General features: G+C 34.7%; 1 protein-coding gene across 1 annotated transcript; it reads right to left on the bottom strand.

The window, feature by feature from the left end:
• Positions 1-7,490: 7,490 nt before the first annotated feature.
• Positions 7,491-16,295, bottom strand: LOC110879291 (serine/threonine-protein kinase BLUS1). The gene is made up of 20 exons (XM_022127714.2): positions 16,068-16,295; positions 14,213-14,689; positions 12,384-12,638; positions 12,160-12,284; positions 11,805-11,849; positions 11,625-11,706; positions 11,474-11,542; positions 11,228-11,398; positions 11,084-11,149; positions 10,308-10,376; positions 10,078-10,221; positions 9,874-9,947; positions 9,539-9,790; positions 9,353-9,447; positions 9,058-9,245; positions 8,937-8,979; positions 8,810-8,856; positions 8,621-8,682; positions 7,880-7,931; positions 7,491-7,693 (listed from the first exon to the last, which is right to left on the bottom strand). Exons 2-20 carry the CDS (start codon positions 14,375-14,377, stop codon positions 7,643-7,645), a joined length of 2,055 nt encoding a protein of 684 aa, XP_021983406.1. The 5' UTR covers positions 14,378-14,689; positions 16,068-16,295; the 3' UTR covers positions 7,491-7,642.
• Between the last annotated feature and the right edge of the window lie 323 nt (positions 16,296-16,618).

The following is a 16,618-nucleotide window of genomic DNA, read 5'->3' as shown; positions in this document are numbered from 1 at the left end:
GTTAGGGGAGTTTAAGAAGGGAGTTGACGTGGCACACGAGGATTGGTTAAACGTAAGAGAGGGGACTCCCCTCTTAGGGGAATGCCCTTACACCCTAACACCTTTATCAAACATAACACCTTTATCAAACATATTACACACACAAAACACTTTGTATTTTGTTTGTTTATTGGAGGATTTTAAAGCTAGGATAGGATAGGAACTTTATAAGTAAAAATATTATTATATTAATTGTTACTTGGATATTGTCATGTGTGAGACGGAATATTTTGGGCAGGGTGACAAAAGAGACAGTCCGTCAAACTTCCCGAATTGCTTTCGTTTGACTTCTTTTTTAAATACTTTCGTATCGCTTCACGTGCACTAGACTAGATCTATACAAATTTAAGATTGGGCTCAATACGGGCTAACTTTCTTAAATTGAAACAGGTTTGGCAAGAACCGGTGCGAAACCTTACTGAACTGCCGGTTTGTCATCGGGTTAGGAATCTCAACACCGAAACCTGTTTGGAACCGATTAATAGTCAAAAAACGGAACCGGTTTGGGCAAAAACCGGTTTTGATTTTGTTAACCAGAACCAGTTTGAAAAAAAAAAAAAAAAACGGTTTGTACACCAGGGGAGGAACTTTTAAGGGGCAAGAGGGTGCACCCGTCCCTGCCAATATTTCGGTTGGTAAAATAACTTTTCCGTTTTTCATCCGAAATTTTTAAAATTATATAGGTCAGCCGTCGCCGATTATTTTGCCTAAAAATTCTCTGCCCCTACCAAATTTATTGTCAAAAATATATATATATATATATACTTGAGTTAAAAAAAAACGGGAAAAACGGGGCTATTAGTAACTTTTTATAATTGTTGTTAAACTTGAAATGAGTTTAAATAAAGTTTAAAAATTAGATTTTATATAAATGAAACTTGAGTGTTCAAATTTAGTTTTTTTTATGTGTAAAAACGGGTCATTTGACTGAATGAATGTTATTTAGTTTTATTTGGAGTTATTATTGTTTGTCTCGACCCGAATCGAATAGCCGACCTGAACATATAACCCAAAACATAACGATAGAAAATATTTTTTTGGGTCCTATGACTTTCCGTCCCCACAAAACTTTAGTTAAGCTTCGTAACTCTGTACACCTTGGTTCATATAGAACTACATGATTGTATCTTATTCATAAAGTATAAAGTAATGACTAATATTTAATGATAATATATCACTTTTAGTTCTTTGCGATAATGTTTATGTTCATAAGTTTAGATGATATATTCAAACTAAAATTGGTGTTGAAAAGTGACCTGTAAGATATCCAATCATTTATAACTTTTAAATACTATTTTTAAAAGTAATAATGGGTTATTATTTCTAATTATAGTTGAAGTAGATGATGCAATTCCTGTTATTCATAGTTTCTATCATATTTAATATTCTTTTTTTTTAATGGTAAATTTAGATCAGTGACAGACTATTGGAGTATTATCGTGTCATCAGCGGAATCACTAGATCATATCCATCCCCATTAGGGATAAGGGTATACGGAGTGGTGTGGCAAAGGGGAGTGGCAAAGGGTTTGGCCGCGCGGCAACACCGCCGTCGACCCCTTTGCCGCTGCGGTTTCGTTGTTGCTCGGTGACCACACACTGCTCGGGAATCATGAGAGAGAGGATAGTGTGAGAGAGAGAGGGTAGTGTGAGGTGGGGTTCATTCCAATCTTAACCAATCACACCTTTTTCCTTTTTTTTTGTTAAATAGTTTACCAATTCAGCAAGTGTCTAACCATTGCCAACACTTTTGAGCATAGTTTACCACTTTGACATGGCACACTCTCATTGGTTGATTTTTTAGTTTGCCACTCTTAAGTTTTTTTTTTTTTTTTGAAAGGTACCACTCTTAAGTGTTTAACCACTCCTTACACCCTAATGCTTATACACAAATTCAGGAGAAAACCTAATAAACATGGGAAAACCCCCTTGTGAGAATCGAACCCAAAACCTATTGGTCTCAAAATTTTATCCCGTCCCCAAGATGCCACTAGATTATAATCCATCGAACATATTTAATATTCTACTTTATCACAATGTGAAAGTATAAAAAATGTTGATGAATTAACTCACTCCAACGTTTTGACCTTGTTTGACTAAATATGCAATCTACATAACATATACATTATTTAATGCATTTTAAATAACATTTTTGGAACCGATGCCATTTGGTTTATACTTGTACTAGGTTAGAACCCCGTGTATTACACGGGGTTGAATAAATGCAATTTTATATACCAAATAATAAAAAATATATCTTTAAAAATCTGGTTTATTACACGGGTTGAATAAAGGCGATTTTATATACCAAATAATAAAACAATATATATTTAAAAATCTCGTTTATTACATTGGTTGAATAAATGTAATTTTATATATTAAATAATAAAAAAAATTATATCTTTAAGAACCCCGTGTATTTTACGGGTTGAGTAAATTTAATTTTATATATTAAATAATAAAAAAGTTACATTTTTAAGAACCTCGTCGAGTTGAGGAGCGAGACTAAGTTCGACCGTTAGGGAGACTAAAGCGGGAGACTGTGTTATACGGGTTGAACACATGTAATTTTATATACCAAACAATAAAAAGTTATATCTTTATAAATCCTATGTATTATATGTATTGAGTAAATCTATATATATAATAAAAGAAACTTGATTGAGGACACATGTCAATCTCTGGACTACTCTTTAATTAGGTTTCCCTCCTAAATTATAATATTTTTATTGTTTTTTTATTCCTAAAAATATGACATATTTCTAGATATTTAAACAACTGAAATTATATGTTATCAATCGATAATAAGTAGAAAACTCATTTTTATTGTTATTTTATTCCTAAAAATTTGCCATATTTCTAAATATTTAAATAACCCGATAATTAAGTACAAAAATTATTAAGGTGACCCCAAATTATTTTTTTACGTATCATTAAATATTATTCTTTACGTTAAAAAAATTGATATTATTATTAATTAATACTATCGCATAGGACACTATGACCAGCGCCGGCCCCGGGAATTCATGTACCATGTTCGAGCTTGAAAAAACGTGCCCTACCGCCCTTAGGCCTTAACGAAATTGGGTATTGGGCACAATAAATGTCCGAACCTAATGTTAATGGGCTAATAACTACTAAACCTTAAAAATAGTTTTGTAAGTGGGCCTATGTTGATGTTTGTATGGACATACTCCATTAATTTATTTTTTTTACATATACATATCAAATTTTTTTAAAATAGTGTGCCCTTCAAAATATCGGGCCCTGGCCGGTGGTCCTCCCCGCCCACCCTCAGGGCCGGCCATGACCATGACTAGAGGGCATAATTGAATTTAGGTTTTTTTACTTATAGTTTGTTAGTTTATTTTAAGAAATTGTATATATATATAGTTAGGTTCTTATTTTTTTTTTTCATAATATTATGTTATTGTCTTGTGTATTATATGGATTCAATGAATTCAATAATGAAAACTGTTTATTTACATTTTTTTTAAATAACAACAAATAATCATGTTTAAATAGTCCTGGTAAAGGCTTAAAATTAGATTATATATGAAATAATGGCCATCATTATAAATCTAATATAAAAACACTTTCGTAAAATATATTTTTTTTGGTAAGGTTTAAACAAAAAAATATCATTATTATAAGTTATAAATAAAAATATATTTGAGGTAACGGTTGATTTTGTAAGAAGGTTTAGAAGACCTAATCTAACAAAAAATATTCATTAGTTTAACATATATATTTAAAGGTCGGATATTAAGGTAAAGATTTTAAAATAAGAAATGTAGATAGTAACTAAATGAAATTATTTCCGCTTATTGTTTCTTAGCTATTTATTACTTTTCTTTATTAATATTTACTTTATGAATATTTTATTTATTTATTATTTCTTTTCCAATGTTTCTATTTTTTTTCTTATTTAATAATTTAAAATTTTATTAACTTAACCCCGTGTAATACACGGGGTTCTAACCTAGTCTAATTTTATATACTACATAATAAAAAAAAGTTATATTTTTAAAACCCCGAGTATTACACGAGTTGCATAAATGTAATTTTGTATAGTAAAAAATAAAAATGTTATATCTTTAAAAACCTCGTTTAGTACACGGGTTGAATTAATCTAATAAAAATTTATATCTTAAAAAAAAACTAACGGATATACTCGATATACGATGGATGGGGTGATTGCGGTGATTGTTTTTATAAATGTCACGTAAGCATAGTGATTACCGTATTTGAGTTGAGAATTGAACACGAAAATATAAGTATAGAACCAAGAAACACGTTTTAAACATTTTTGAAATAGGTTCTACCCTTAACTATTTTAGTTTAATAAAATAAATAAATCATTTAAATTAACTGAGTTAGGGCTAAAGGACATAACTTGCAAGGGTTTGTAAACATCGAGTACGTTTTCTATAATTATTGAAGACAAAGGACACAGTTTGCAATAAGTGACATACATAAAGGACGATTTTTGTAATTTACTCTATTTTAAAATATTATATATATTATCTCCTACATGAATTGTTTAAATTTATATTAAATTTAATTGTATAATTATGTATTAATTGATATTAATTATCTATAAAAATAGATGTCTTCAATGAATGACACGTGTCCAAAACTTGGTTTCTTTTATTATGGTAGATAAAGCTTATAGTTTAGTTAGTATATGGACCTATCAACTCAGATACATGTATGTTTTTCAATAGTACAAATATTAAAACTCTAAAAATGTGTTCATTTTAGTCGCCTTTGTTATATTATGAAAAAAAGGGTTCTAGAAACACGGTTAGTGTTTATGGAACAATTGGCGTTTGAGCACAAATATCGCGCTAAATACGTATTATCTCACTACCTGCCAAGTTAAGGGACCATGTCTCAAGTCTTCAAACGAAAAAAAATTGTTGTTTTGTCCTAAAATATAATTAAAAATGCTGTACAATCCTATTTAAAGGTTAGTTATATAGCAAGATACTAAAGTGTTGGTGTGATAATTAAAGTGGTGTCACACTTTAGCTGAGGAATGATGAAAAAAGATTAGTTTTATAGCAATATACTTTTTATCTAATTGTTAGGTTAAAGTATTATATTAAAAAGTTAATAATCACAATGATGTATGTGCATTTTGTCACAAATTATAGTTACTTTGTTACCAATAAGTAATCATGACAATATACATTTTGGTAATGGTGTTATCATCGCTAATATGATGCCGTTCAAAAAAATTCGGTTATATAATGTTGATACAATTATATATTTTTTTTGAACGGTCAACAGAATTAATCTCGAGCACTTTTGGGGTACCCACTGGACAAACGGAGTACTCCAAGAGTAACCCGAGTCCACCACTAATTCCGGGGTAATATAATGTTGATACAATTATAGTACGCGTAATTTTCCCAATGTGTTATTATAATTGATAAAATGTGTGAAGTATTATAATATTTCAAATTCGTTAACCCTAGATTCTATTGGGCAAAACTAGGTTAGAAAGTGTATTTTAAAAAGTGAGCAAGTACTGAACGATTTAACTATGTGTTGGTGAATTTCTGAATATTTTTGAAGCGCAAATTATTATTCGTTTAGAATAAATTGAAATATAAAAATAACACAAGTGGGATTATTAATATTAATGAGATAGCATAAATTTCCATTATTATAAGCGATGGGTAAAAAAGTAATCTAGAATGATTTCTTTTTTTGAACTGCTAATTTTTCCCTCTCAACAAAGGTGTTTTAAGGGCTTTGCGTTTTATATGAGTGTTTTTATGATATTACCCAAACTTTTATAATTTTCTGAAACTAGCGCCCCTTTGTCAGCCATCAATCAATACAACAAAGGATGTGTGTCTCTAAGCCTGGAATTTGGCAGCCATACGTCCTCCCAAAACTTCGCTTTGTCGCCTTTCCCAATTTTGCAAACTAATTTCTGCTCTAAATAGTAATACACATTTGACTTCATAAAATCTTTATCTATACCGCTTATGTTCTTCCAAGTACCGGTAATCCCCTTATTTGTTGGTATTAACTTATTGCTCCAGCATCTCCCATGTAATGCTTTAATGACCCGAGCGCGCACAGCTGATCCCCATCTTGCCTCTCCCATCTAACCTTCTTAATAGCATTGCCTCCGCCCCATACAAATCTACGCCTGATACTTCCCAACGTGTTTATCACCTTCACTTGTGCTTTATATACTGACAGATAATAAGTGGGCAAATTTCCAAGGACCAACTTTGCGAGAGTGACCCTCCCTGCAAACGATAAGCAATGTGCCTTCCATCTTGATAAACGAGCATTTAAGCGATCAATAACATGTTTCCAGTTTGCCACCCTATTCATGTTCCCGCCACCATCATACCGAGATATGTGAATGGAAAAGAACCGTTACCGCATTTCATATTAGTTAACATACCGAGATATGTTAAAAAGAAGCACCGCAAAATTCTTTTCAGATTTTCGAAGGACTCCAAGTCCCGTTCACTGACGAAGACAACGTCATCAGTGTAGAAAAAGATGAGAGATAATTGGTCCGTTGTTTGGCAGCCTCACTCCTTTGTATACGCCTTCCCCCAATGCCTTAACCATAACTACATTCAACGCTTCCATTGCAAGAATAAACAGGAAAGGAGAAAGGTTGAGGACCAATGTTAGAGATCCGTTTACAAGAACCATGGCTGAATCGGTGTATAAGATTCCCAGAATCCAGCAGCGCCATTTAGAGGGGAATCCCATTGTGATGAGAAACTAGAACGTCCATCATTGAGAGGATCCTGTTTACAAGGACTTTGGATATAACTTTCTGCACTGTACCGATTAGTGAGATCGGCCTATATTCATTTGGTGACATCGGATCATTTAGCTTGAAAGTTAAAACTTGGCACACATGGTTAGTTAATGTAAAAAGTTTTATCAAAGCCAACAAGGCTTGTCATGCACCCATTAGGAGCTTTCATGATTCTTAGGATCCACTGTGATTCACTTGACCATTATGAATTATTAGGGCCTATCTTGGTCAAAACCAATATCAATCTTGGCTAAAGTCAAATTTGGTCAATACTAGTTAAACAAAGTCATTATTGGTCAAGTAAAATCACCCTTGGTGAATCAAAGCTGAACTTGATCACTGGTGGTCAATAATGAACATAAGACCTAATATGACCTAATTCATGAAATGGCATATTAAAAGAAACAAGATTCGTACAGTCAAATTTTTAATTTATAAAGATGGTAATTACGCAAATACTACACACACATAGGCAAGTGTACCTATCGCATATGTAGTTTAGCGTCGTAAAAATCAAGTATCGTCCACATGACACAAGTGTGACAGCTCCCAATACTGAACCTCCATCGATATCTAGTAAAACTCAATAAATGAAACTGTACAAATGGAAGCAAAAACACTGCATTTGTTTCTTTTTTTTTAACCAATAATTTAATTTAAATATTTAATTATTTCAATATCAAGTATGTGAATTATACATAATGTACAAGGATGCTGCTATATGTATTGCTGTCTAGAGAAATGGTAACATACACACTGACGGCGAGCCATCACAAACTCAAAAACATGCAACTATGAATCATTCTTGAATGCTATCTGTTCCTTTAAAATTGCTCAATGTTCTTTCCAACTGCCAAACCAAAAGGAATCAAAAAATAGTCACTCTAATCATATTTTTCATATTTTATTTACATATGAAACTGGAAAAAAATAGACAAAAGAAGTGCTGGTGGGTCAACCCACCAACCCTTGACCCGTTTTGACCCATAACCCAACCCACCTATGACGTGCACACAGAGATGACATTTAGACAAACCTGTGCATTTCTCGTTTTCATTATTCGCAATTGCTCAACCACGCTGCCAATGCTGAAATTGTAAACCATGCGTTAGATAAATATGTGAAAGCTTATTATAAATAATGCAGCTTCAGACTACTATAGAGTTAATAGCCAAAATGGTCCTTGAGGTTTGCTCACTTTTGCCACTTTAGTCCAAAATCCATTTTTTTTTAAATCTGGGTCCCTGAGGTTTGCATTTTGTTGCCATTTTGGTCCAAATTTCAAAAAAGTCAAATTTTGTCAAATTTTTTACTGAATTTTGTCTTTATCCTCATTTCTCACAAGGGCAAAATTGTCATTCTACATTATTATAAAGCAATTCATGTTAAAGAAAATAAAAAAAAAAACCCCTTAAAAGCCTCCTGTTTCGATCCAAAACAGGGGGCTTTTAAGGGGGAATGAGGGTTTTGATCGAAACAGGGGGCTTTTAAGGGGGTTTTTTTTATTTTCTTTAATATAAATTGCTTTATAATAATATAGAATGACAATTTTGCCCTTGTGAGAAATGAGGATAAAGACAAAATTCAGTAAAAAATTTGACAAAATTTGACTTTTTTGAAATTTGGACTAACATGGCAACAAAATGCAAACCTCAGGGACCCAGATTTAAAAAATTTGGATTTTGGACTAAAGTGGCAAAAGTGAGCAAACCTCAAGGACCATTTTGGCTATTAACTCGACTACTATATATGTATATTATTATTATTATTAACGTACCTTTGTTGTAACTGAATAACCTGAGACTGCAGTTCTCTTTCCCTTGGAGAACTCACGGGAATCTGCATGTTACAAATACTTGAAAGATCAGGCAATTATTTCAGATACCCTCGATTATATGCAGCGTAGGGATATTAAACAAAATAGTCTTCATCTTCAAGAAATTTTTAGAAAAATAGAATTCATTACTTGTAAGCTTTCATTGGTTCCTGATGCCACGTGTTCCATACCATTGCCTGCATAAGAATTATACAAGTCATTACACGGACACAATTATACACATCGAACTTGAATGATGAAAAAACAGATTACGTACCTGAACTTTGCTCTGAAAGCTTTATTAACTTAAGTAGTTCATCCTGGACAGCATAGAGAAGTGTCAGCTCAGAGAGGAAACGTAAGGTAATAATATAGAATCGAAATAATCACACACGTACGCGTTGCATATTATTATGGTGCAAAAGGGATTGCAAATATGGAATAACTGAAGCAGTTGACACGCTTGATACTGGCGGACTGGTAATACCACTCGAATTGAAGGCTAAAGCCTTTGGATTATGATCTGCAGAAAAGACTTTAAAACGGCCCTTACGCTGGACCACTGCTCCTTCTGAAAGATCTTCCACTTCACAACGTAAAAGAAGACATATGATGATTAGGAAGGGTATTTAGTATTTACCGGTAACTTGTGGGGATATAAGAAAGGGAATTGGCAGATGAAAGATGCATTACCGGATGCAGAGTGATTCATATTATGCTTTTGACGGAACTGCAGCGGACCACTATGATTGCGTTGTGTCTTGAATCGTGATAGCAGAGGAGGATCTCTTCATATAATCAATCATACAACAGATGAACAGCCAAAGTCATTGCATGTTTATATATAAAAGAAAGATGAAACTGAGATGATATGGTTACCTGTCAACATCGCTGACCAGCTTTTTAGGAGAAGAATTATTATCTGGAAGCAGTGAACCACTCAAATACTTTCTAGGCTCATCGGTAGTGGGTTTCGGTTTCGGCAAAAAATTTCTTTGTCCAAAATGCTCGGCATCGTTGCTTTCGGCTTCTTGATCCACAGTTTTTACTGATGGCTTTATGGCACTCGGCTGTTCGTTATCTGATGGATTATCGTTATCTCTATCATCTTCACAAATATCGAAACATCCCCTGTATTAACATAAAACTCGGCATAAAACATCGAAATATCCCCTGTATTAACATTTCAGTAATTTTGGATGATATGATCGTACTTGAGTGCTTGAAGAGGCTTTATAGGAAATTCCGCAAATGAACTCTCCAAATCCGGAATTTCATCGATTGCATCCTGAAACGATTAAAGATTGATATTTACGCAATTTACGATAAATTAAATTTAAAACCCTCAAACTAATCCAGATGCAGAATCTGAACTCTGAAGGCAAGAAAAGTCAACATAAATTTGACCAAGATGATACCTCGATGTGCGATCCGGAATCTGAATGATCAGACGCCTCAGGGGAAGACCTCTCTGCTGGTAAACCAACATCATCGAGTCTGTTTTGTTTCTTTGAAGTTTCGTTCAGATCTTCTGCATTTGATATTTCATCGTAGTCCTGGATCTGTCATCAAAGGAAATAAATTAACAATGTGTAACACCACAGATATTTTCTAAAAGACCCGATAAGTCGAACGACAAAAAACATACAAGGGCAGCCTGATTCTTCAAATCCTCAATGTTGAAATTCCAGGCACTAATTCCACGTATATACTCTTGCTGCACATTGCCAAAAAACATGACGAGTATTACTAAGAATAAGAAATTTTTAGATGGAATGGGCAAGCACAGTTGTTTGTATACGCAACAAAGACAGAACAATTTCATATGATAAGCTTATGAGTCTAGGGCTGCAAACGAACCGAACGAACACGAACAAAGCATTGTTCGTGTTCGTTTGTTAAAGAAATAATGATGTCACGAACACTTACCGAACGAGATTTTATGTTCGTGTTCATTCATTAAGGAAATGAACGTGTTCGTGTTCGTTCGTTAGTTTTAGGTAACGAACGCTAACGAACACAAATAAACGTTCATGAACACAAATGCACATAGACGAACACAAACAAGCGTTCATGAACAGATTTGAACATATATTAAAAGGTATGTAATATACAATACACTAATATTTATTAAATATTTTATTAGTTGGAATTTCGAAGTATTCAAATTAAATATGGAAAATAAAATCTGTAATGAACTATCGAACACAAACGAACATGTACACAAACGAACATGTACGAACACGTTACCAAACGTTCACGAACATAAATGAACGAACGCGGCCTCTGTTCATGTTCGTCCATTTATTAGACGAACGAACACAAATGAACTTCCCACCGAAGTCCGAACGATTCACGAACTGTTCGCTGAACGTTCGGTTGTTTGCAGCCCTACTTATGACTATAGAAATACGGAAATTCTACCTGTGATAAGTGCTCCTTTTCACCGTATAATTCCTTGTTCTGCATAAGAAGTTCTGCTTCTTTTTCCTAAATAACCAAGGATGTCAACAGCTTACAAAATAAAAAGAACGAAAATACGTAATCACATCATATAAAAGACAACACCTTTAGCATCCTAAAGCGATCGGCTAGAGGAAAAAGCCCATCAAGAATAGTATGTTCCAGATAATCAGTTGATCGCGCATTCTTAAAAAAAGGGTGTTTCAAAAGCTTTTCTGACGAGGGACGTTTTTTCGGGTCTTTCACTAAGCAAGCGGCAACCATTTCTTTAAAAGACTGCAAAGCTGCAGCAAGTTAGCTCACAACATTCAAAGTCTGTTTAGATTCTAGTTGTAGTAGGATGATACGAACCTTCGAGAATTTTTTGTCTCTTTCGTAGTCGAGACCGGGTGGTGCGTTTTGCAGAGTCATCAGCAAAACCTGCAGAAAACGAGATAGAATGACGTTATTCCAAACTAGTAAATAAAAACTAAAAGCGTTAAAAGAGATATGAACTAGTTACCTTCATCGGTGGATACTTAGAAAATGGTGCGTGACCGTGCGCAAGTTCAAGAGCGGTGATTCCAAACGACCATATGTCTGCTCTGTAGATACACCATAATTCTTTAACTGATGATGTTTTAACGACTTAAATAAATATGGTATAATAACAGTGAACAAGTGAATATTAATAAGTACTCACTTGAAGTCGTATCCATGCAATTGTTGCATAACTTCCGGTGCCATCCTAGGATAACATATTCAACACATGGTTAAACAATCTTTAAGGTCAGTGAAGACAACAACTAGAATACATGTGAACTTGATTTTAAAATGCACGACGCGCTACGATGCATTTTGATCCCAAAAGCCGATGCGCAATACGTATGCGAGGCATCAAGGCGCATCAGGAGCGCATTATGCGATTTAGAGCGCATCATCCTTGCATCATGTAATCTCAGCGCATCGCATCACCTGGTGCGATCTCATCAGCGCATCGTGCATTATGCACTTTTGATGCACGCATTTTGAAACCGTGTGAAAAATAGAAAGCATACCAACAAGGAGTTCCCACAAAAGTATTTCTTGAACGTTGCCTATCCCCGGTGTCAAACATGCATGCAGATACTCCAAAATCTGCTAACTTTATAGTACCATTATAATCAACTAATATGTTCCCCGCCTGAAAAAAACCCATCAAGAAATACAACTTTCAACTTGGGAAAGAAACTATCGTCCATTTTGCGCCATAATAAACATTTAAACCACACGATTTTTATACCTTGACATCTCTATGGATGTGGCCATGGTTATGAAGATAAACTAAAGCTTTAAGGACCTCTCGAAGTAATGTAGCTATAACTGGCTCTTCAAAACCTTCTTGATAAGATGATTTCATAATGTGAAGACAAGATCCTGCAGCCATATATGGAGTAACAACCCAAAGGCTTTGGCCGGTTGTGAAAGAGCAACATGCCCGTAATAAATTTGGATGACTGATCAAGCTCATGGTTTGTACCTCCCGACGGATACCATCCTATTTGAATTATTAAAAAAAAGGCTTAAAAATGATAAGCATTGAATATAACAATATGCCCATATTACTACAAAGATTTAGCGAATTCAACATAATGCGCCTTCTCATAGGTCGAATGTCCAAACATAGCACATAATATGAAGAGTGAACCTTAAGAAATGTGAAAAGGTTATTTACTCTCCTCTGTGCTTTAACTCCATGTACACTTTTAGTTGTTGGTTTTGTTTTTGTTTTTAAGTAATTTTTGTGTTTCCCTAGCTTTCCAATGCATGCTTGTTTGGTGTGTGTGTATAAGGCTGTAATCGAACCGCGAGTAGGGCTGTAATCGAACCGAACGAACATAAACAAGGCCATGTTCGTGTTCGTTAAGGAAATTCAGTTGTTCACGAACAGTTCGTGAACACTGGTCTCGAACACAAACGAACGCAGACAAATAAAAACGAACGTAAAGAACATTTAACTTGAAAATAAAAAATAAAAACGTTGTTAACCTTAAACATTGGACATAAGTAGTTTAAATACAACCATCAAATGATAAATCAAACCACAAGAAGTCTACTACAACCACCAAACGATGAATCAAGTTTAACTAACTTAGACATAATTATTCAGGGTTTAACTAACTTAGACATAATTATCCCAAAAAATGTCTTGAATGTCCAAATTTTAGCTAACTTAGAAAAAAACAGGGTTTCAAGTTTTCAATATGTTTAGATAAAAGGTTTATTATTTATTATTATTTTTTTAATATAATCAAACGAACACGAACAAACATAAATGAACGGGTGAACACGAACGAACGTAACCGAACATATTACCGAACGTTCACGAACGCAGTCGAACAAACAAGACCTTTGTTCGTGTTCGTTCGCTAAGCTAACCGAACGGATTTTTTGTCCGTGTTCGTTCGTTAAGCTAATCGAACGAGAACATAAACGAACTTCCCGCCAAACGGTTCACGAACTGTTCACTGAACGTTCGGTTCGTTTACAGCCCTAACCGCGAGAACTCCGAGAGAAATTTTCAAAAAATAGGGTAAAAAAAAAATTTGACGAAAATTTTTAAAATTATAACTTTAAAAATTAATCGTGTACGACTTCTTACATCAATGTAAAACAAATTTACACAGCTGTAACGTTCTCAAACTGGTGACGTCATCAATTTTGTAAAAGAAATTTACATCGGTGTAAGGCAAACTTACATGTCGAATAAATGCCGGCTCGACAATTTTTTTTTTTATTATTTTTCACAGAGATCTTAGTTAGATCATCTACGTGTGAGCAAAATTTGGTTGAAAAACTCGCACGGGAAGTAGGATTTCCCCCGGAGTTCTAGCTGTTCTTGCAACTCGGAGGAGTTCTCATATGAACTAGATCCTCTATATATGTATATATATGTGTGTGTGTGTGTGTGCGCGCGGACCCATAATTTCACATGTTTATGCAAGTGTGATTAACCCTACCACTAGAAAATATATATTTGCATGTAATACATAAAACATGACCAAATGGTCAAATGAAAATGGTTAATTATACTAAGCTATGTGGAAGAAAGGTAAAGAGGAACCAACATACCAGATCATTATTACACTTTTCCAAATCAAGAACCTTGATGGCAACCGTCTCGTTCAAAGGAACACAAAGAGCTCTATACACAGAGGCACTAACTCCTTCACCGATTTCCTCATATATCTTGTAATCCTTTGCATCAAGAGGAAACTTCTTTTTTGGCTCTTCCATGTGCTCTTCTATATTATACAATATTAAGCCATATTTTCTATAAGCCCTAAAGACATAAAGGTGTGAGTCAACATGTATCAGTGTATAACTTTACATATTCAGCTTTGTCAACAATCTTCAAAGTGTCGCGTGCACCACGAGTCACATAACCACTGATAAATGACCACCCTAGTGTGTGTTAACTCACGGCCTCAATATATGTATATCATCTTATATAATTGCTTTCGTTTTCAGATCAGAAGCACTAAAGAATCCTATAATGTAGATAAACCAGAATAGCCGATGAAAGCCGAAGGTGATAAAGAGGAAATCCTGAAACATTAGGAATGTATAATCAAGAACATGGCGGAGAGAAATATTCTACCAACAGAAAACAAGTTAAATGCACTAATGCTCTAACGTGTGATGTAAAATAAAACATGACATGCAGATAACAACATGATTTCTTTAGTATCTCCTTGAAAAGAAACAGATTATAGCTAAACCGGGCCTCTAATAATGCAACTGCCAGACCACCAATTACAGATTATGTGTTTTAGGGGACCCTTTGGATCCCACTTGAGAAATGCTGTTGGTAAGTTCTAAAATATAGTCTGTTGCTAATTTCTCATATGCATGACATAAAGCACAATTTATTAACTTGAAACTTATGTATGTAAGGTCATTCTTCATGCATGATAAATCCACACTGCCTAATCTTGAGTTTTAAAAGGCGCACCGAGGCAAGCGGATCCCGGGCAGAGGCGCACCCCCACCCCACACACACAAACACATTGACAACCTATAATTAATAATAAATGACTAAATCTATGCAGTTAATACGGGTGATATATCGGTCCCCTAGTAAAATCATCATCATCATCATCATCATCATTCGTCATACTCAGTAAATCCCACCAATAGCAAGGCTAAGGTAGGGTCTGAGGAGGGTAAGATGTAGACAACCTTACCTCTACCCCGTAGGAACAGAGAGGCCAATGAGACCCCCGGCTCGATAGTAGTTTTGCATCAAGCCTTGGACATAAGGCACATAACACTCAGCAATTGGGACAAAGGCCGATTAGTGCATGTACCCCCCCTAGTCTTTTGGCTATCAACGCCACCACATGATGCACGATTAACCGTCCCCCGTTATTTTCACGAAATTAGTAAAATAACGTTAACCCCCCCCCCCCCGGGCCCACACACATATACATTATATGCGCATACCACAAGCGGGGCGTTCGGTCCCCTAGTAAGTAAAATATCAGTGTCAAATATCGGTCAGAATATTGGTACCGATATTATTGGGGATATTGACCGATATGTGACCGATATATCACCGATATTTGACCGATATATCACGGATATTTGACGGATATATGACTGAATTATTAGTGTAAAATTGCCCCCTTTAACTCTAAGACCCCTTTCTATCCGGTTTACGGTTGGTCCAAACACGACTATTCCAACTCTTAGATCACTACTTTGTTTAAAAGAAGTAAGTTGAATAGCAACTTAAAGCTACAATTTTTAGTAATTGCCATATAATACTATCCCCTAAGCAATTATGTACTCTTCAAATTTTCCAAATAACAACAACAGCATCAAATAGGTATTAGAAACTGAAAAAGTTTGCACACAATCAACCAGAACAAATCAAATCAAATGATTTGATAATAAAACAGGAAGGAAATGATAAAGTACAAACCTGGGGTTGTAAGAAGTGGTCACAGAAAAGAAGATGAAGTAATGAATTGGGGGGATATATATGTTATATGGTATGCTGTGTCAAAAGAGAATCACCCAGAAAGAACAGCTGTTGTCTGCAGATCGAATCTTCACCGTTAATTATTGTTATTCGATAAACGGAGATAATGGCTTCTACCAATCTGTTGTGGTTGATTCCGGTCTACTTGGCTGCTTTGATTTGGCCCCCATTTTTTTGTTTATTTGTAATAACTAGAATTACGACCCGCCGCAATGCGGCGGGAATTCTTTAGTTATAACTAAATCGATTTAGGATAAGCACGTTATGTTGAACCCGTCAAACGGGAAAAAAGTAGATGATGTAAAAATGTTCACCCACACACGCACATTGCGTCTTTTAACTCGCAAAATTTAGAACGAAACGTAAAAACGCTAAACCAAAGACACACGGTGCGATGTGTTAAGTCACAAAATTTAGAACGAAGCATATAGCGAAAAAATTTGGGAAAATGAAAACTATAAAGGACCAAAGTTGAAAGCAAAAAAAGTTGT

This window comes from Helianthus annuus, chromosome 9, assembly GCF_002127325.2.
Source record: "Helianthus annuus cultivar XRQ/B chromosome 9, HanXRQr2.0-SUNRISE, whole genome shotgun sequence".
NCBI lineage: Eukaryota > Viridiplantae > Streptophyta > Magnoliopsida > Asterales > Asteraceae > Helianthus > Helianthus annuus.
This window is presented reverse-complemented; position numbering and strand designations above follow the sequence as displayed.

Excerpts from the sequence above, each read along its gene's own strand:
- LOC110879291 (XM_022127714.2), bottom strand. The coding sequence starts at position 14,377 with ATGGAAGAGCCAAAAAAGAAGTTTCCTCTTGATGCAAAGGATTACAAG. Across the intron at positions 9,948-10,077 it reads ATTCCGGATCGCACATCGAG|GATGCAATCGATGAAATTCC; the intron begins GTATCATCTTGG and ends TAATCGTTTCAG. Across the intron at positions 9,246-9,352 it reads TATGAATCACTCTGCATCCG|TGGAAGATCTTTCAGAAGGA; the intron begins GTAATGCATCTT and ends TACGTTGTGAAG.